Here is a 21,953-nt window from a genome sequence, read left to right on the forward strand (position 1 = left end):
GGCAGCTGAATTTGGCTAGCGAGAGAAGAAGAAAAGGCAGGACTGTATTTTTTTTAACTGGCGGCAGAAGCCATACGGGCTCCGATTCTGCTTGCAGTGCCTGCTTGCCTCACTATTGCTCAACCTGTGTATTTGTAACAAACTATTTATTACTCAAGGCACCATACGTTGCCAATATTCTCTCCCCCCAAGGATCCAGTCTGTGCAACTGTCTTGGAACTTCCTACTGTATGAGGAAGTAGGGAATGTGAAACAGTACTTTCATCATGGCAAACATTTGCCCAGGATTGTATTCCCCAAGCACACATCAGACATGCCAAGATAACAATCAAGTGGGGAACAGGTGCAAAAATAAAGGACCAATACACTTGTCCACCATCCTAACACCTTCACCGTGTAATTAGTGAACACACACAGCATGAAATCTTCCTCAATATACCTAAAGAAGTATACGTAGAATGGCCCCTTCCCTAACCTGGTGCCCTCCTGATGTTTTGGACTATAACTCCCATAAACCCCAGCCAGCATAGCAAATTGGAAGGGATTATGGGAGTTGTAGTCCAAAACACTTGGAGGGCACCAGGTTGCCTACCTTGCCCTAGATCATACAAATGTGTTATCATTTGGTAAACATACATATGTTATGCTAAATATGCTAAATATACATCAGTGCCCATGCTTGGCCTATCCTGTAGATTTATTTATCGGCGTATTTATCTGACTAGAATGAACAAATAAACTTGTCATTGTGTATATGCCCCTGAGATTCCTAGCCATAAACAAATAATCAACAACCTACTTTTTAACATCTAGAGGAGAAAGGAAAATGTAAAGTTACCTTCTTTAAGCTCCTCTGGTATTTTGCACAAAAATGTAAGAATAGGAAGACTCAGATTAAAAATTACGGCTGTGAGTAGTTCAAGTCCATATATGTGACATAGCGTAGCAGAAAGAACAGATCATTCAGTATGACTAGTGCAGCCTTTCACTAAAGCTGACTATTCTTAATAGTGCATTCGAAACTTCTAGCAACCACATACACCCATCTTCTTTCCCAGTGCCTGCTGAGGCTGAAGCATCAGCCTGGCTCAACTCCGTGCAGGCCACTTGGTATTGCCCCTTGAGTAACATGCCTCTTCTGCCCCAAATCTCACTTCAATCCCTGTCTGACCATTTTTTTTTTTTTCAAAAATCCTCATTACTTTCAACTTTTGTCTCTTAGTTCCTTCTGCAACATACTTTAAGGCTTATGCAGGGAAAACAGTTTTGGCCTCCTAGAATTTCAAGCCTTTAAAGAAATTTAGACTTGCCCTTAAACTAAGCTCTATGGCTTTTGGTACACTGGAACTCTTGGATCAGGAAAACAGTGTGCAGGGCCAGCCCAAGACATTTTGCTGCATAAGGCAAAGGACAAGATGGCACCCTCCGCATTCCATGTACAGAAGTGAACTGGACTGGCAGTTGAATTTTACTTAAATATTGGTGTCAAGACAGTGTCCTCCTCTGCCCCTGATGGCAGCGGAGTAGTTTAGAAGGTGCAGGACAAGCCATGTGGCACACACAGCTCTGTCCTCCATCAGAGGGGAATGACTGGAGGGCTGCCACTGCTGCCCCCCCGCCCCCGTGGTCTGCCACCTGAGGTTGTTGCCGCACTCTGCCTAATGGGAGGGCCAGTTCTGACACTAACCTGGTTTGCATGCAATGACAGACCATAGTTTAATTAACCATGGTTTGTTGAATCGTGGGTTGTTGTAATGTACAAACCTGGAACTATTGGTTAGCTATGGTTGTTAATTACGAACAACCCACAAAGAGAATCCATGGTTTGTTGTTGGGTTGTGAACTGTGGGTTGTTTAAACCATTATGTGGCTCACATGTAATGATTACCCATTAGTTTAAACAACAATGGGCTGTTGTACACAAGCTCGTACACTGCCTGCAGTGCGCCCGTCTCTTCCGCTTTACAGCAAAACCCACGATCAGCTCCTTTGTAGGTTGTGCGGTGGGATGTGTGAAGCCAGACCACTGGATGGTTTTAGGCGAAACGCCCCAGAGGTTACCCAAACAACAAGCCATGGATTAACAGCTGGGTTATTTAGCCCTTAAACAACCCAGTGGTCCAGGTTTGCACATCAAGCTGTACAACCTGCAAAGGGGCTGATTGTGGGTTGTGCTGTAAAGTGGAAGAGGTGGGCACGCTCATGCACAACTACCCATTGGTTGTCATTATGTACAAACAGACTGCACGAGTTGTCATTTCATGCAAACCCAGAATTGTGGGCTACAGAGGCAAAGGGCGAAGGCAGTCAAAAAACCCAGCCTCTTTACATGCCAGTACTGTAGTGCCACAAAGGCAGTTGGGTTACAGGGAGGAAGCAGGCAAAGGAGGAAGGAAACTAACAACACAGGGACTGAGAAAACAAATCATTGTTTGTTCAGTCTTCTGCCAAACCCTGGTAGGGCAACAAACCATGGTTTAAAGAAACCATGGTTTAGCATTACGTGCAAGCCAGGCTGATATGTCACCTAATTTGTTCTAAGAGTCTGAACAATTCTGGGGGGGGGGGGAACACCTCAGGATATACTTGGTAAGGATTATAAAAAACCTTGTTTGCTCTGAAAAAAAAGTTCCTTAGAAATGGCAGCATGATACCTCATAATTACTATTTTTATTCACAGTTGCTTTAACCGTGATCTACTCAGTTTACAGACAGATATGCTCCAGATAGTATGTCTGACCTGCCCTACTTTTATTTTTAATGTGCAAATTCATCCTGGTATTGAAGAGGCAAATTCATCCTGGTATGCTGCATCATCAAGAGTAATAAGGATGCCATGAAGAAGATTAGCCCTTCAATTACACTTACGTAACGTAATCTCATTACTTTCCAGCTGTCCTCTGTGACACTTGCATAGTTCTACAATTTTCATCATATGCATAAGAATAATTCAAAACTGAATAAACACTTCTGTTAATGAGAAGAGCACCCAATTTGTCTGAAATGTGTCTTATTTTGGTTATTAAAATCTCCAGGTCTGGCTCAGACAACACAAAGAAGCTCATAGCTTTTTACACACACACCCCACTTTAAAGATGGAATGGTTGTTTAATCACCTCCACCACACCCTCTTTTTGGAGGCTCTTACAATTAACAAAAGTATGGTTAGCAACCAGAATTGCAGGAAGAATTGTACTTACCAGACTCAAAAGTCTCCTCGTCTTTTAAGTCATCCAGGGAGCAAAAAATAGCAAATACATTTCATTTCAGTACTATCACTGTCTACGATAATTATAACATAACACATCAGAAAGGATTTCCCATCCCTGCAGCATTAGGACACTATCAGGTTCTCATTTCCTCTTCTGAGCCCTGCTTAGGCACCAAAGTACATGTGACGAGGCAGATCCATAATTGGGTCTTGGTTTCCGTTAAAAGCAGCTGTACTGCGCAGATAAGCTCTGAACTGGATTGGATCAGTAGCACTGGTGGGGATAGACAGGACCACTGGGTGCTTTGGACCCATTTGGTGCAGGTTCTGAGGTTAAACAGGACCGAATTTACAAGGGAGAGGAAACATCACCCCCCCGCCCCACACACACACACACACACACACACACACACACCGTTTCCCAATCTAAATTGCATCCTCAAAGAAGCTGTCAACCCTGCTGGGGTTCAAGGATATTTTGATCTAGTTTGGATTAACGTTACTCACTGCCACATGAAAAATGCTCTGAGCCATTAGGCAGTATCCAACTTTACCGTGGCACTAGCAGCAATTAATGTTAATGCAAATGGAAACTAGCCCAAACTAGCACTTTCAGAATAGAGCAGGTCAGCGGAGCCTGTGGAAGGGAGCCCCGCAGACTCATCCCATACCAGAAGCACCAGACTGGGTTAGCTTCTGGGGTTGCGTTAGCTTCCTCTTGCACTAGCACAACGTATTGAGCACTGGCAGATTACCAGCACTGGATGCTGCCCAATATATACAGAACTTACGGTCACAAAAATGGAGCTGAAAATGTAAGAAGGCTTGGATGGTCTGAGGAATTCAAACATATTCAACCATCTGAATTTTAAAAAACAAATACGTTTTCCTTAGAACTCAGAATAAAAGACACAGCAGTTTAGATCAGAGCTGCAGCCTCAAGAGTCCACAGTCACATGAGCTGACTGACCCTCCCAAGAGTCTACTTGAACTTCTCCTCAGCGCAAAGGATCAGCTCTCCATTTCTGAGTAAGCAAGCCAGAAGCTGCCATCTGGCATGAGGCAACTTGTCCAAGGGACCAATTTCCCATTTTTCCCATTTAGTCATGTTAAGTCACAGGAGCCCACATTTGGCATAATTCTAAGCACTCTTAGAAACACCACTTTCAGTGTTTTTACCATAGGAGAAGAGATCTGTTAGGTGGATTATCTATGCGGTACAACAACACTTGGGACCTATGACCATTTATTTATGCACTTCTTTAGGCCTGCACAGGAACAGGAAAATGCTAGCTCTTCAAGCCCACTTGAACGAAATAGTCACATTTTCAGTGCCTATAATTCCAATTTAAAATGGTGCTTCCATGTTACACACCACACTGATCATATTCATAAGCTCAAATAATGGTTTGGATCAAAAAGGATTGTTAACTTGTGAGCATTCCTTGTGAAACTGTCACAAGAAGGAGTGAAATACAAAACATGTCCTTTCCTGCTGCTGGCTCTCTTTAGTTGATATAACCAGAATTATAACCCCAATTTATTTATTTCTCTTTTCTTTCTCACTTTTCTCTCTTTCACACACATTTATTTTACATATTCTATCAGAGATCATTCGAATAGACCACTTCACTTATAAATGGATTTTCAGTCTCTTTCGTACTTCAGTGATGCAGAATACTGAAGAATAGCAATGCCCATCTACCCAAACCAGAGTCCATTACCTGTTTCTACACACTTCTCATCAATCTGCATGTCATCTTCTATACATTAAAAAAAATGGAAAAGAAAAAAACAGGTCAAGTTCTCAAAGCTTTAAGAAAATCTCATACAGTGATAGATATGACTAATCCACCCCGAGACCCAATTTCTATCATCTTTGTCTAGTATCCCAATAGTGTACCATGGTGTAATGCGTTATATAACAACTTCCTTTCTATTCCAAGCAAAAACTAAGTTGTCACAGCAGTTCCCAGATCTTTTATTGAGAAGCAGCCTCCCGTTATCACATGCACAGTGGTGTGAATGCCATTTCCCCATGGTGTGATCTGCACTGCTGGAGAGTATGTGTGAAACACAGGAAACACCCATGCCTCTGAGCTACAGCCCTTCCTATTGTTGGATAATGGCAATTGACAAACAGCACAGCCCCAGATTTGTTTCTCTGCAACCACGTGAACCCACTTTTCTCAAAGGCTTGAGTGAGAAGGAGAAAAACCAACCCTCTTGTCTGTTTGTATAAAGTCAAATACAGTTCAGAACTTCTGTTGCCCACCAAAGAGAATTCTCTTTAAGAATTCCCCAAGATATGCTCTGGGTGGAATAAAGGAGAGAGAGAGAGAGAGAGAGAGAGAGAGAACAGGGGAGGGGAGGGGAGGGGAGGGAAGAAGAAAAGAAGAATGGTGATTGCAAATGTGAGGCGGGGGGAGAGAATTCCCTAAGCCAAGTGGCTCCTTTCAGAGAGGTAGTACTTCAGAGGAATTTAGGGGGCTGTGGAGAGTTTGTAAGGATTGCACGTACTTACATTAACTTCATGAGGTGAGGTGGCTGAGGGCTTTTTCTAACTTTTTAAAATACTCTAGAACCTATTTAAAAGCCTCAGCAGTTCTTCGATCATGACGCCACATAGCGCTAACCCTCCTTTTGGAATAATTCAAGTCCTACAGCTATTTAGGAGAAATTAGAGTGGAGGGGGAGAAAGAAGTTTGTGGAGGGTGACTGGATCCTTTGCTGTACTGAAGCTACTAGACTTCTGCAGAAGCCAAAGATTCCAGTTTGGGGCAGTGAAATCAGATGCTCTGTGAAATACCAGTATTTCTCATGGAACTCTTTCTTCCCTTCCATCTCCCTCTTCAAAATTTAATTGCAAGCAAGATCGCAACAGTGGGTGTGTAAGAGCAGAAAAGTAGGGGGAGAGAGGTTTCTTGCACCTCAAAAAACAAAAAAATGAAACACCAGAGATTAGGGATAGTAACCTCCTAATGGTCACCTTAAACACCTTCTGATTAAGATCTCTAATCCCCTGTGTGGCTTGACAGTTTTTACTTTTTATTTTAGTCTTTGAGAAAAGGAAACTTTATGCATGGCTAGCACAAAAGCCGCTGGACCTAGCTGTCTGGAATTTGGCGGGTTCAGTCAGCTCCAGAGAGGCTGCCAGGTCCCCAAACTCCATGCACTTCTGTGGAAGCACAAAAAAATTATAGCTCTTTGCTTTGACAGATTTTCTTGAAAATATAAAATTTTACCTGTGACTAGCACAAAAACTACTGCACCTAACTGCCTGAAATTTGGCAGGTTCAATCAGCTCCATGGGGGCTACCAAATGTTATGTATTTATCATACAAACTACAGAAGTTATGGCTGTTTCTATTTTCCAATGCAAGTCAATGGGAAAATGTTAAAAAATGGCAATCAGGACAGCTCAAAAGATCCGGAGCTCAACTGGAAAGATCTGGGGCCTGTGCACAGGTGGGCCTCTTCATAACAATGCCCCTGCCCCTCCCCTTCCAGTTACAGATTGTCTGCAAGGAACACCAAGGAATATGGCTGCATTCCTCTTTTTCCTCAATACAGAGCCCCTCTCCTCTGGTGATAGCTCCCCCAAAACCTTCAAAGAGGCATGCCCCTCCAGACCAAATCACTCTAACTACAGGTGCCAGCCTGAAGGGTTGGGGAGATCACACCTCAATGATCAAATAACTCAGGGTCAATGGAAAGGCATGGACAAACCACACAGCATGGACTGGCTCAAACTCAGAGCTGTTCACCTAGCCATCAGATACTCTCACAACAGATGCAACACTGCCATGTCCTCATCTGGATGTTCCACATGGACAACAAGGAAAGAACTCACACTTACTCCACCAGGAGGCCCAACCCATGCTTCTCTGGGCTGAATGCAATCTAGCATCCATCTCAGCCCAACACATCCAAGGCAAGCTGAACCACATGGCACAGTACCTCAGTCACAAACAGATAGTTCCAGGGGAACAGAGCCTTCACCCCTCTGTTTTTCAAGATGTTCAGATGAGGTTCATACCTCATGGCGGACCTACTGGCTTCACATCACAACCACAAATTCCCAACACTCCTTTCAAGATTCCGCTCTTATGGGGTAGAAGCCACGGATGCTCTCAACACCAAATGGCCAGAGGGGAGATCCTACACATTCCCACTGACTCTGCCCACAGTAAGAATCCTACAAAGAATCTGGACAGAACAGGCAACAGTCGTCCTAATAGCCCCCTTCTGGCCCAGATGCCCATGGTTCTCCAAAATCCTAAACCTACCTCTTGAAGGTTCCTGATTCGTCCCTCCAGTACCAGACCTCTTCTGTCAAGGCCCAGTTCTCCACCCAGACCCAGGTTGGCTTCAGCTAGCCGCATGGCTGTTGAACAGTCAGACTACACCGCCTTAGCATATCCAGACTCCATCATCAGTGCCTTGCTGGCCTTGAGAAAAGATTCCACCGTGCATATATATACAAAACCTCCTAGAAAGTTTTCTCTCAGTGGTACAGATGTAAAATATGGAGATTCATTCTGCCAGCCTAAAGGAGGTCCTGCTGTTCTTCCAAGCAAGCCTCAACCTAGGTCTCATACACTATCTCAGCCATCTCTTCGGTGCTGTCCAAACCTGGCCATCCTCCTCTGGGCTCATATCCACATGCCAAGGGCTTCCTAACAGGGGCCACACTCCTGAGTCCTCCACCAGTCCACAGATTTCCAGACCAGGGCCTGCCTGTGTTGTCCTGTCTGCTCTGACCAAAGCACCCTCTGAGTCGCTCAAAACGGTTCCCCTTCAACTCCTGTCACAGAAGGTGTTGTTCCTCGTGCACAAAGAATTTCCAAGCTATCGACACTGTCAGTTAGGGAAGGACTCATCACTTCTAAAAAGACACAGTCATACTTTGACCAGACCCTGGTGTTATCCCTGAGGCGAATACCATAGTCCACAGAGTACAGGAGTTAATTCAACCTTCCTTCTGTCCTAATCCTCATCACCCCTTTGAGTGGACAGGAAGTCAAAATATATCTCAAACAAACCACCTCATTCAGGCATTCAGGATTCCCTCTTTATCTCCTTTCATCCAACACCTATTTAGGGGGTGGGGGGAATATCCTGTTCTACTTTAGCCAGGGGGCCTAAAGCATGTATTTTTTCAGCCTATGAGGCTTCATGCCTCCCAAAACCAGTTCATGTCAGTGCACACTTCACTAGGTCAGCAGCTACAGCAGCAGCACAAACACCTCCATGGCAGAAACCTGCAGAGCTCCATGGAAGAATCCAAATTCCTTTGTGAGGCATTACAAAATATACACCTACGCCTCAGCGGAGGCCTCCTTCAGCAGGAGAGTCCCTCCAAGAGGTTGTATCCCCACTCTAACATATTTTCTCATATATCCACCCTAAAATTGGCAGTAAACATAGCCCACTGTGGGATGTCTTTCTCACACCAACCTGGAGAACACAACATTGGTTGCTTACCAAGAAGGTTCCTTCCAGGTTGGTGTGATGGAGGCAGCCCAGCTGCATCCTACATACATCAAGGGATATTCATGGGGTTGACAGTCTCTGTGTCTACCTGGGCCAGATCCTCTGCTAGGAGTATATTTAGAGGCTACTATCCTCTGCATTTTTTTCTTCTCTCCAGTTGATATTCTTACTCTATTTTCTGAGCTATAGCCATGGACAGAACTGGCTGGGAGAAGCCTGGGACCCATAGACTAAACTAAACTCTGATCACGTGGTCCCTGCTTTTCCTGGGCAGTAGAGGGACATTCAGTTAACTCATTCTGGGATGCCTTCCTCACACCAACCTGAAGAACCCTTCTCTCTGACAGGTAGTTTTCTATTTGCCGGTAAAAACGTTTTAATCATGAGAACCCCACCACCACCACCACCTGAAGTGATGCTGCTCAGACATAGATTCACCACCTTAGTGGGAACTAGGCTGCAGAGTTCAGCTAACTCAGGATATGTGGAAGGAAATAGATCAGATCCAGATATCACTGCTTACCTTCTTCCACAGTACTCACTACTCACATCAAATCCATGGAGGAAATTAAAAAGAAAACAGTAGAGTTAAAGAGACTGCAGCCACTGTTGCTAGAAAAAAACCATATATAAAGATGGCTTTTAAATGATATAAATATAGAGCATGCCTGAACATTTCTGTGACTATGTAAGAGACACATCTGACAAAAGATCTTCTACTTCTATGCAAGTGGAAGGCAGTAGCCATGTACTCACTCATCTCCACAAGTATTACCCAGTCAGTTATAATTCCTTAGTGACTGGAAGCAAATAGTCTAATTGATCTTGCTAAAATTCATGCCCCTAGGGCAAGGGTGGGCAGAAAGTAGATCTCCAGAGGTTTTGGATGACAACTTCCAGCATTTCTGACCCCATGCTGGCAGGGGCTTCTGGGAGTTGGAAGCCTGAAACATCTGGAGATCTACCTTCTGCCCACCCCTGCTCTAGGGTCATGGATTTGCTTTCAGCATTGGAACTCAAAAGTACTTTTTTTTGGTCCCAGATCCATGGTAGTCCAATTTGTGCTATAGTCTATGGTGGAGGCCAAACAGCAAGCGAAAGAGGTCAATTAGAGAAGCATTCCCACCCACAGCTGGTAAATAGGAAATCTTTATACTCACAGATTGTTGACTTGAGGCAGGTGTGGGGCTGGAAGGGCTGAGACCACCAGAATTCCCGCTGCTTCCTGGGCAGAAAAGAATGTGATGCAGTAAGAAAACAGTATCAATAGATCCTAGTCAAACTGGGGGCATTCTTATCAAATGCACACTGGAGTGATAATCAGAGTAAAACTAGCAGATGTGCTATCCAGAGGCCTGGTTCAGATGTCATGAGAAACCAGGATCTTTTTAAAGTGGTTAAATAACTCAGGGATACTTTATCCCTGGGCTTTTTAGTGTTGTGTGAGAACCAGGAACTCTGGCTTGTTGGGGGAGACAAAACACAGAGCTGGAACCCAGAGAATAGAAAGGTCTTCACCTGGCACCAAAAAGACTGCAATGTAGGCACCAGGCGAGCCTCTCTGAGGGTACATTCCAGAACTGGGTCATGACCACTGAAAAGGCCCTCTCTTCTGTAACCACTGCCTCACCTCATCTGGCAGGGGCACACAGAGGAGGGAGATGATCTTAGGGTCCAGGAAGGCATATATGGAAGGAGATGACCCTTCAGGTAGGCTGGCCCCAAGCTGTTTTGAGCTCTAAAGATTGCCAGCACTTTGAATTGGGCCTGGAAATGGACTGAGAACCAGTGCAGATCACAGAGCACCGGCATAATATGGTCATATCGCCAGCAACGCGTATGCGGCTTTGGTTTATTTTAGTGAACTACCTCCTTCACGGTACCATTCCGTCACTGCTCTTCTGCAACAGGGCTGCATGATAATAGGGACAGGCCTTCCCTAACCTGGCTGTGTCTCCACCAGCGATTTACTCCAAGCCAGCTGCATGTTGAGGTCGTTAGGGTTAGATGACGTTGTAGCCATCCAGCAGCCACCCCGGAGCTTATCAGGGAAAACCCGGATTTCTTGAGTCTGCTTAAAAGTCCGATTCTTTTCCTCAAGCTGGGTTCTCCTTGGTATAGTTGCTGTGAGCCCCAACCCCCACATTGACCTCAGGTGTGCTGCCCTGCCCAGGCCTTTCACCCTGACCCCAGTCAAGGGGTGTTTCCTTTCTCCCGTCCCTGTGACTCCCAGCACAAACCAATTAGTGGCTACTCAGAAGTAACATTATGCCCACTGAGGCTTCTCTACAAAATGCCCACATCGAAAGTAATTCATTTTCCCCACCTCGTTAGGGCGATCAAGCGCAGCAACAGAAGAGAAAGATTGGGGCTCGTTAGGCGGCTTCTCCCTCACTTGCGCACATCAGAAGTAATAACGTCTAATTTCCACCTTCCTTAGGGAGAAAGGAGCCTGGGGGCGGGGGAAGCTTCTCTTATTGGTTGAGCAGCCCCTGCCACTCAGATGACGTTCACTCCAACCCCCCAACTCTACCCAGAAGTATGTTAGGAGAAGCGACTTAAAATGGGGTGATGCACACCCCCATGGAGCCTTGCCCGGACCAAAAGCGGCTCTTAGAAAATGCGAGTGAGCCACTCTTTCCTTCTCCTTCCGTTGTCGTGGGAACAGGGCCCTGGTGGCTTCCAGATGTTTTAGTCTCTCATCAGCCACAGCCAGCATAACCAATACTCAGGAATCCTGGCAGCTGTAGTCCAAAACACCTGGAGGGCATCAGGCTGAGGAAGACCCATTGTGGGGAATCAGCTTATTATTTGGTATGTATTCAGAAACACTGGCTGTTCTTACCGCTTCAGAAGGTGATTTGAAGGGATGAGTCCAGCACAACCACTGAGGTCTGAAATTCTTCTTGCCTGCCACCAGAGCGTGTCGTTCTGGTCCACAATTTGGAGGATATCTCCCTTCTTAAATGGCAGCCCTGCATCAGCACATGGGATGGTAGGGTCCTGCAGAGGCCAGTACTCTGCCATTGCTCGCACATACAGCTGATGACAACAACACAGAAAATTGATTTATTATCATAAATGGTGACATCCCACCTTTCCATGGATCACACACAAGGGAGCTAACAATAACAAATATAGAAGCAGAAGCAGGAATTAAGATACAACTGAAATAACTAAAAACAGCAAAAGATAAAATTCAAATGTTAAAACTAACAAAGAAGGTGAGTTAAAAGATGACAAAAGAGCAGAAAAAATATTGACACTACAAATAGTAGAGCGCGCGAATAAAACAAAGGCCTTGCTAAACAAGGTTTTCACACAACAACGAAGAACCATCAAGGAGGGGGTGAGGAGAGCTTTCCTAAGGAGAGAATTCCATGATCAAGTGAACCATAGAAAAAGACCTTCTCTCTCTTTTTTCAGAAACTTAGTCCTCATAATCATGGACAGGATTTAAGATACTTTCCAGCAGGAGTCTCTATGCATCACCCGAACTCCTATTTTAAAAAGAGACAAATACGTTTTGTTGTGGAGAGCCAAGCTCTCCAAAATATCTATTTCTACTTCTGAGCTACTCATACCTCGAGACCCTCTTCAATTCCTCTGACCCCACACTGATATTTATTGATTTGATTTGTACCCGGCCTTTCTACTAAGAAAGTGGCACTCAAGGCAGCTTAGAACCATAAATAAATAAAAGCATGATTAAAATAGCAGTAAAACAAGTACATTAAAAGCACAATTAAAAACAACAGAATAAAAACAGCACCCAAACCAACACTTAGACCTACTTTTAATAAAAATCCCTTGGCCTGGTGGCAGAAGGACAACAGAGAAGGCACAAACAGCCTGGGAGTAGCCACCCCAGCCTCGGGCAGTGCCAAAAGAAGAGCCTCTCCTGAACATTTTAAAGCCTGGAGCAGGTTGGGTGCAGGATGTCTCACAAGTAGCCTGGTCCCAAGCCATTTAGGGCACTATAGATTGTAAGTAGCACTTTGAATTGTGCCCAGAAACAGACTGGTAGCCAGGGAAGCTGTCGTAGCAAGGGAGTTGCGTCACGTGCTCCCTGTAACTGGCCTCAGTCAGTTATCTGGCTGCAGCATTCTGGACTAAGATAATTCTTAGAAAGCTGTATTTTCTCATACACACACACTTCATATGCATTCATTGAAATTGATACGTTCACGTTTGTGCAGCTACATTTTTTTCTTTTCCTCTTTTTTGTTTTGTTGAAATTTCACAATAAAAAGTTAAGAAAAGAAATTCTGGACCAGCTGAAGTTTCTAAACAGTTTTCAAAGGCAGCCCCATGTAAAGCACGTTGCAGTAGTCGAAATGTACCTAAGGCATGCTTGACCATGGCCAGATCAAACTTCTCTAGGAACGGGCACAGCTGGCGCACTAGGCTCAACTGCAAAAATGCACCCCTGGCCACCCCCAAGACCTGGGCATCCAGGTTCTGGGCCGAGTCCAGGAGTACACCCAAACTGTGAGCCTGAGTCTTCAGGGGGATTGTAACTCCATCCAGCATAGGCTGAGTCCCTGTTCTTTGATCTGCCTTTCAACTGACCAGGAACATCTCTGTCTTGAATTAATTAAGCTTCAGTTTGTTTGCTCTCATGCAGTCCATTACCAACATCAGACACCAATTTAGAACTAGAACAGCTTTGGAAAGGAGAGATCAAGCGGGGTGTGGTCAGCATACTGGTGGCACTGAACCCCCAAATTCCAAACAATCTCTCCCAGCAGTTTCATGTATATGTTAATAAAGTGGGTGATAAGACAGAACCCTGAGGGACACTCCAAGCTAATAGCCATGGCATTGAACAGGAATTCCCAGCACCATCTTTTGAAATCGCCCCTCCAAGAAGGACTGGAGGCACTGAATAACAGTGCCTTCCAGGCCCATCTCAGACACATGCTTCAGAAGGATGCCATGGTTGATGGTACTGAAAACTGCTGAGAGGTCCAACAGAACCAAAAGGGACCCACTCCCCCTGTCCAGTTCCTGGTGTAGATCGTCCACCAAGGTGACCAAAGCATTCTCTGTCCCATACCCAGGTCTGAAGCCAGACTGAAATGGATCTACAGTAGATAATCTGCCTCATCCAGAAGTCCCTGGAGCTAAGAAGCCACCACACTCTTAGCACCTTGCCCAGGAATGGAATATTGGAGATCGGCTGGAAATTATCCAGTACAGTGGGGTTCAGGCAGGGTTTTTAAACAAACAAAGGTCTTGCCACTGCCTATAGCCTATATCTTAGTTTTCTCTCCCATTCAGGAGATAGACAATAGCTTACAAAATCCGAGACAGAATAAAAGCAATGACAATGTGAACTTCGATGGAAATATATTACTTTTGAAACAGACAGGGAAGTTTCAGAACAGCTTTTCACAGGATCACTTCCTTTTGGGAGAAAAGAGTCATCCAGGAGTCATATGAAATTGTTGTATTCTCTGCATATTTACCAATATGCAGGATGAAAAGATAGCAAGGAAGAGGGCCTTCTGGCAGGCACTACTACATAGTTCAAAAATAGCACCCTTAAATTATGAACCTGTTTTAGTCTTTTGCCAAACTCAAACCACTACTTTTCCAGGTCTCTTAGGCTATACCCACAATCAGTCTGAGCAAACGGGTTTCACAGCTTCCTCCCATGCTGCCGGTGGGCGAGAGGCCACCCAAACGGCCGAGAAATGGCCTGCTACCCCAAATCACCCATTCATTCACATTCGTTGCTAGTGGTGAAGTAATGACAAACTCAAAGGGAGGCTTTGAACAACAGAACAGGACTACCCAAAGCAGTGATGAAGACCAAAGCTGTAATCTAGCCAATCGGTTCAGTATAACTATTTGTCTCATAATAATTTATTAATTAAATTTCGAACCCACCTTTCCAGTAAAAAAAGTGCTCAGATTGTCATTAAGAGATTGACACTGATCAAATAAAACACATTAGTAAGCATTTGCTTTACTCTGAACTCAGATATTGGCCCAAAGCCAGACTCCTTTAGGTGGGAGTTCTCTCTCTGGGGCACCGAAAACCAATAAGCTCTGTGCTCTCAGGCATCATACTTCAAAGACTGGATGGATCTGGAGCAGGAGTTCCCTGAAGGTCCTAACAGGCAGAGATATTCATAATGGAGGACATGCTCCCTTGGGTACACTGGGACCAGTCTCCATTAGACTATACAAGTAAAAACTAGCATCTTAAACTGAAAAGTTGACACAGAAAGGAAGGCCAGGATCTCTTCTCAATCATCCCAGAGTGCAGGACACGGAATAATGGGCTCAAGTTACAGGAAGCCAGATTCTGGCTGAACATCAGGAAAAACTTCCTGACTGTTAGAGCAATACGACAATGGAACCAATTACCTAGGGAGGCGGTGGGCTCTCCCACACTGGAGGCATTCAAGACGAGGCTGGACAGCCATCTGTCAGGGATGCTCTGACATGGATTCCTGCACTGAGCGGGGAGCTGGACTTGATGGTCTTATAGGCCCCTTCCAACCCTACTAGTCTATGATTCTATGACCCAGAAGCTTGCTGTCAACCAGTGAAAAGGCAGCGTATGGATATGATATACCCTCCAGATGTGTACAGCTCCCATAATCCAAAGTGGGTTCATCAGAAATTGCCATGAGTTGCACTGATAGAACTGATTCTCCTTCCTGCCAGCCATTACTGGATTAGCTGCGTGCCACGAGAGAGATCTGAAGAAATAAATGCATCTTACCGTTGTTTGATTGCTGACCGGTCGATCAGAAACTGGAATCAGCTTGAACATAATAGTTCCCTGTGACAGTGCCTACAAGAATTCAGAACAACAGCATCCAATTAATTACACTTTGCTGTTGTGTCACAAACAGAACGCTTAATCACCAAGGTCAACAGATTATCAATTCTATGTTATTAGGCATGTCCTTTTGTGAAGATTAGAGAAGTGAAGAGCTAGAAATAACGACAAAATAGGGTGGGGTGGGGGAAAGAAAGGACACATTAAAAACTAACATTTTTCCCCAGGGATTATTGGAAAACATGGGGGAAGAGAGTTTTTTTTCCTGAAATTTTCCATCCCTCCCACCCCTATTTTTCCTGTTTTTCCCCCCAGGCCTTCTAGTGAAGCCGGGACTGATAAAGTCCACAGCAACGCCATCTTAAGTACTTGTGTGCTTAATTGTTAGTGGTCAAATCATGCCAAAGCTAAAGAAAGGCTTTGGGCATCTCTACACCTGCCTAAAATCCTGTATTTAAAACAGGGCTTTCTGTTTCCGTTTTAAATGCATGATCACGACAACTCCCGTTTTCATATGCTTCCTTTTCCCCCACCCCCGTCCCCCCCCTTCTCCCCGTATCTGAGTCTTCCATGATCTTTCCTTGATCTCGCTCCTCTTCTTGCCACTTTTACTCTTTTCATGGAGGAAACTCAAGTGGAACACAACAGGGTAATCTGATAGCTCATTATCTGTGATCTATTTAAAAATGGAACAAAGGGCATTTAGTGCAGGAGATGCCCTGGAGGGTCATGGAGCCTGCAAAGTTCTTGGAAGGAGCAATCTCAATCGCAGGATAAAAGCTCTGTGTGAAGGAGCCCTTTGAGTAAGAAAACAGCAAGCATTCAACCTCTTTGAATCTGAAGGAGAAATGAGTCAGCAAAGTCCACCCAATGGCTCTGGCCGGGACCGGCGGCCATCTGGCTCCTCCTCTTTCAGAACTGCCTCATACACTGGCCGTACCGCCTGAATTTGCTTAGGCTCCTCTTATTGGCATTGATTTCGTGTCCCCATTGGGCGCTATTAACAATGTCAAGGGCTGATCATCATACCAGAATGTGGATTACTTGCTCTGGCTCCAGTCCCTCCACTGGAACTCCATTCACCTCTACCAGTTTGTCTCCAGCGTACAACAACCCTACGACAGAAAGGGACGACACTGAGCATTTTGTCAGGGAAGAGAGGGACAAAAGTATTTGGGACTTCTGAGAGATGCCAGGGTTCTTTCTCAAAATTCTGGGTACTGGGATTCCGTTGTCAGAGTATTCCCAGTTCCACAAACAAATCAGAACAGTAGACTTCATTATCCAATCTCTCAGAAATGCGTATCCTCTATCTGCCTTCCCCAACCTGATGGTCTTCCAGATAGGGTGGATCATGGCCATCCTGGCTGGGGGTGATAGGAGTAGTTCAGCACATCTGGAGGGCACGAGTTTGGACAAGGCTGCCCTATATGAAGCTTCTGAGACTGCATTCCAGTGCCAACTCCAGGATTTTGGGAGCCCTTTGGCAAAACACTGTCAGTGGTCCCCATTTACCAGTGAGGAGCACTGAACCAGATGAGACACACACACCCCTTGCCCTCCACTTTGCAACCACCTGGCACAAAGTGAGAGAAGCCCCATCCTCCAGGTTTTCTTTTCACTGGTGGATCACAGAGGGGGAGGGATTTTTCGCTTTGTGTCAGGGAAGGTCAGAAGCAACAGGCAAGGCTCATGCTGCTACGGACCTTCTCCGAAGTCCAGCACGAAGTGCAAGACACAACACTCAAGTTCTATCTACAAAGATAAGGACAAACGTATGTGGACTTTGTATTTGCAATGAAAGCAAGCAAGAGATTTGACTGAAACTTCAAGCAGTTCTAGATGTAAACCAGCCTTCCCCAACTTGGAGCCCTCCAGCTGTGTTGGATTACAACTCCCAGCATTCCCAGATGCTGGTGTTGTAGTCCAACACAGCGGGAGGGTGCCAGGTTAGACAAGGATGATCTACAGCTTCACAGAGGACTCCTAGGGCAAAGTAGGTGTGTGTGTGAATGCACATTTTTTTGTAATATAAATAGCAGCTGTGGGAAGGTTGAAGCAGCATCAGGGCCGCAGGGGGTGGAGAGTGGGACTTTAAACCTTCCCCTCCTACTGGGGTCCTGACAGGCGGGGGCACACACATGCACGCACACACACACACAGGTGCTACTTGTAATGGCAGTGTTAACGCTTTAGAGCATTTGCCAGTCTCCAGGCCCTGGCAAACTGTGGCCTCCGGAGCTGGAATGCTTCATTTCCCGACCTGCGGAATAGATACACGAACCTCCTGAAGCCCCTAAGGCAATACTTCTCAGACTTCTGGAGCTCAGGCCCCTCTTCTAAATTTACTCTTCCTTCCAGGCCCCCAGTTCCAACCTCTGTTCCACAACTGTGCATGCAGAGTCCTTGCTCACAGCTGTGTGAATGCAACCTGTGGCTGAGTTAAAAGGTGTGTGAGCTGCGGCACTGATCCAATGCTGGCGTCAGAAGAATATGGCAAGATGGCACTGGCCTCCCCTAAAGCCATAAATAAGGAAGCATCACTAAAGCGAAGCAGCAACTCTATTCAGATCAAACTGGGACGACAGTGCAAATGGAGGAACTGTCACACCAACAAACCCAACATGGATCATTGAGGATCCTTTGCTAGGAGACATTCAAATGATCCTTGGCTATTGGTGGAAGGAAGAGTCCACTTGCCTGAGGATCCCCATTCTCTCCATGGAATTTTGTTCCCCCAGTCCAGATGTTCTGTGTCGTCCTCACGCCTTCCTGACTGATTCCCCTCAAGCAGTGTTGAGGAACACTGCTTGAGGGGAGGGGCTGTGGTTCAGTGGCAGAGCACCTGCTTGGCATGCAGGAGGTCCCAGGTTCAATCCCCGGCATCTCCAGGTAGGGCAGGGAAAACTCCTGCCTGAAATCCTAGAGACCATTGCCAGCCAGTGTCGACACTGCTGGGTGAGATGGTCTGACTCGGTATACGGAGCTTCCTACGGCCCTGTGCTTTAACGGAAAGTAGTTGGACATGTGATTCTGAAAGATAACAGCCCTATGCAGGGTTTCACCTGCATCACATGTAGGGCTATACTGGGGCTGGGACATGCACACACCCTGCCCCAAGCGTCCTGCACACCCAGCTAGCTCAGAGATCTTCGTGCACTGAGTGTGAAGGTCTGCAAAGGGGACCTCCCACAACTGGGAACCCTGAACATCGAAATGTTAAATAGAAAAGTGACAGCGCAACAGTGCTGGCACAGTCTTTATTCCAGAAGTGCATCTCAGCAGACTTGCCCAAAGGGGTACGGTCAGATCACTTAAGGCACGTGAGTTTTTGTTCGAAACCTTGTCATACACACAAAAGTGTTTAAAAACATTTCCAGGAGAAGTGACTGTTCTAGTTCATTCGTAATTATGGGATAAGGAGGAGGCAGTGATAATTCTGAGTTAACTTATCAACAAAATAACCAGAAAATATATATTATCTTGTATATACACCCTTATAACGTTAAGAAAAAGAAGAAGTGTCATTAAGATGGCTTTCTAATCTACTCAGAAATCAATTTACAAAACTAAGAAATGCATGGAACCCTGGAAGTCACGCTTTAAAAATAATCCTAACCACCCACCCGCCTTTCCCTCCCTGTTGTATGGTTTAAATTCATTTTACCACTTCTGTCTGCTAATCCACCATGGATTACTCTTGCTACTGTAATATCTCCTGTTAGCTCATGGCGTTTAATAGTGGCACCCTGGAGGGAGCAGGGGGGGGGGAGAGAAAAAGAGAGGTTATCACTGAATCAATGAATTAATGAAATGCAAATCTGGTGAGTATTCAGAGATTATTGGAAATCGTTGTTGAGAGATTACCTAAATTAGAAACATAAAGGTTAGAGCCCTTATGACATGCACCCCCCCTTCCATATGAACGTAAGAAACGCCTTGCTGGATCAGACCAAAGGCCTATTTAGTCCAGCATTCTGTTCCCACAGTTTAGAATTGAAATGCAACATTACAAGGGGTTGCTTGTTTTTCACCAAGCAGACAATTCTCATAGCCTCCTCATTTTCAGGGATGTTATCCGGCAGAGGTGGAAGAACTGGTTCATAATCCTTCTGGGCCACAGTATCATGAACTGAGAGTAAGGCCTGTGATCAAGAGAGGGGGAGGGAGGGAAGAGTAAGCAATGGTTAGGTCATCTTGAATGTGCCTGCTTGGGAGACACATGAAGCAAGTTTAGTTCAACAGTCAGATGCTCTCAGTTGCTTTGTGACCATTCTGCCTAAAAGCTGATGCATCAGAGTCTTGCCATTGCACATGAAACTGGTTCACCTCACAACATTCAACACCATCACCACTCTTTTACAAATGGAGAATCAATAGATATTGAATGAATGAGTTGACTGAGCTGGGATTTGAAGCCAGGGCTCCCACCTGTAGCATAGTGACCTGATTCACACGTAGTGACAACCCAGATGGGTTGTCATTGAACTGTTGGTTGTCGTTGAATCGTGGGTTGTTGTTACATGTGAACCCAGCACTATGGTTTAAATATAGGTTGTTAACCACGAATAACCCAGAGTTCACAACCTAACTAACAGAACATGGGTTGTCTTCCTGGGTTGCTCTGGAGGGTTGGGGGATTCTCTGCAGCAGATTTGGGGGGCATGCAGGGGGAGGAGGAGGACAGAAATTCCTTTAAGTCCACTCACATAGCTTTGGTTGTAACCTGATGTGTTTGAATATTCCCCATTATCAAAACTCCTTACATATGGAAAGCTAGCATGTCAAGGAGAAAGCACCCAAAAGGCCTGTATTCAAAAGGCTCTGAGGGTGGCCTTGCATATATATTTTTAAAATGCAAAAGCCACCAGCAGCTGCAGCACATTAAAGACCACTTACGCCAAGCTGCTCGTAAGGTTTTTGTTTGTTCCCCTTCTGCTTTCTCTTGTGGTATACCAGACAGAGATCCTCATGCATTGTATTGTTCTAATATATAGGCTAATCTATTGGGACTCTCTTGAGTACAGATGATTGTGCCTCAATTCAAGGTGGTTGACATTAGGATCTCTTCCAGCAGCACCATTCTCTTAATTCTTTCAAAGAGATTAAGCAGTCAATTTGCCTGTACCAATTACCACTTTTCAAGGACTCATCTTAATAATCTAACCCCTTGTATCCCTGACCTTTCTCCCACAACGCTGCATAATTTCAGGAGCCGGTACTTGCCTTAAAGTGCGGCCCTCGTAGAAGTCGCCTTAGCTCTTTAACCTCTGAAGGGTGCTGAACTCCACGCAACAACTCCACCACCTGGGGATGAAAAGGAAGACAATCCACATTACAAAACTCTACAGCTTAGCATCTTAAGTTTTTTTTTTTTCAAGTTTTCTTAAAAAGAATGACAACCAACTGAAGTTTTGTAAATATAGCTGAATGATACACACAAGTTATCTGAGAACAGATGCTCGCAGAACACTGCGTAGAATACTGTTTCTGGAGAGCGTAACAGTGAAAGGCAGAGGTGTAGTGATAAATTTTGAAATGCAGGTGCTCATCATGACAGCCCCCATAGCCATGTCCCCAAGGAAAGCCTCAAAATGCAAGCAGTTATGTTGATGCACGTGTGTGTGTGTGTGTGTGTGTGTGTGTCTACTATAAATGTCTTTCTTAAAGCTAATGAGTGTTAATTGCCCATTCAAGACCAAGTCACCCCAACATACTTTGCATTACAACAGGGATGGCTCACAACACTATATGGTTGCTGGGAAAATCCATCCCCCCCACCCCCCACCCAACTACTGTGAGGATTGGAGCTAAACTCAGAGGCAACAGGGACCTCTGGGATGGGGTGAGTGGCTGATGATGTCATCATCCCTGCTGATCAAGACATCCCAGTGCTTCATCCTCATGGGCCTCGGCTCCACTACACTACTGCTGAAAGGAGAATCAGAACCCATGAAGATTGCATTTAGAATCTAGTCTAGCAATCTCACCTCATGGGTCAGCGCTCGTGCCTGTGGGGTGAGTGGAACTGGTCTCCTTTTGATATACTGATGAAGGCATTCATAAACCTAGGAGTAGAAGGGTTAAAAGACAAAGATCCTGAGGCCACAACAAAATACCATATGGGACAAAGCTCATGTGCAAATAGATGTTGCTCACATGCCTCTGACTTTCTCTCCCCGCCATTAAAGCACATGGACTGGGCCAGGAATAGAGCCAAATTTCCCCACCCATGGATTTTGCACCTGTAGCACTGACTCCAGCCTTTTAGACACCCATATCCTATGCACACGAATCTATGCAGACAGCTTACACCAGCCTTCCCCAACCTGAGGATGAGGGGAATTGTTGTCCAACACATCTGAAGGGCACCAAGCATACACCAACATTATGAGCTTTCTTGGAACTCACAGGAATTCGGCTTCTCTGGCCCAAGTAACTTTAGTT

General features: G+C 45.3%; 1 protein-coding gene across 1 annotated transcript in view; it reads right to left on the minus strand.

Annotated features, from left to right (window-relative positions):
* MPP4 (MAGUK p55 scaffold protein 4) overlaps positions 1 to 21,953 on the minus strand; it is a 52,632-nt gene that overhangs the window by 17,052 nt on the left and 13,627 nt on the right. Inside the window, 13 exon segments of the mRNA XM_084817974.1 lie at positions 839 to 853; positions 3,201 to 3,249; positions 3,251 to 3,282; positions 4,936 to 4,974; positions 9,231 to 9,248; positions 9,868 to 9,932; positions 11,553 to 11,749; positions 15,447 to 15,518; positions 16,536 to 16,621; positions 19,174 to 19,255; positions 19,520 to 19,651; positions 20,733 to 20,813; positions 21,497 to 21,574. Of these exon segments, the coding sequence (XP_084674100.1) occupies positions 839 to 853; positions 3,201 to 3,249; positions 3,251 to 3,282; positions 4,936 to 4,974; positions 9,231 to 9,248; positions 9,868 to 9,932; positions 11,553 to 11,749; positions 15,447 to 15,518; positions 16,536 to 16,621; positions 19,174 to 19,255; positions 19,520 to 19,651; positions 20,733 to 20,813; positions 21,497 to 21,574 (946 nt within the window).

The sequence above is a fragment of the Heloderma suspectum genome, chromosome 1, assembly GCF_057233095.1.
Source record: "Heloderma suspectum isolate Gila_16-S chromosome 1, 16-S_ref, whole genome shotgun sequence".
In the NCBI taxonomy this organism is placed as follows: Eukaryota; Metazoa; Chordata; class Lepidosauria; order Squamata; family Helodermatidae; genus Heloderma; species Heloderma suspectum.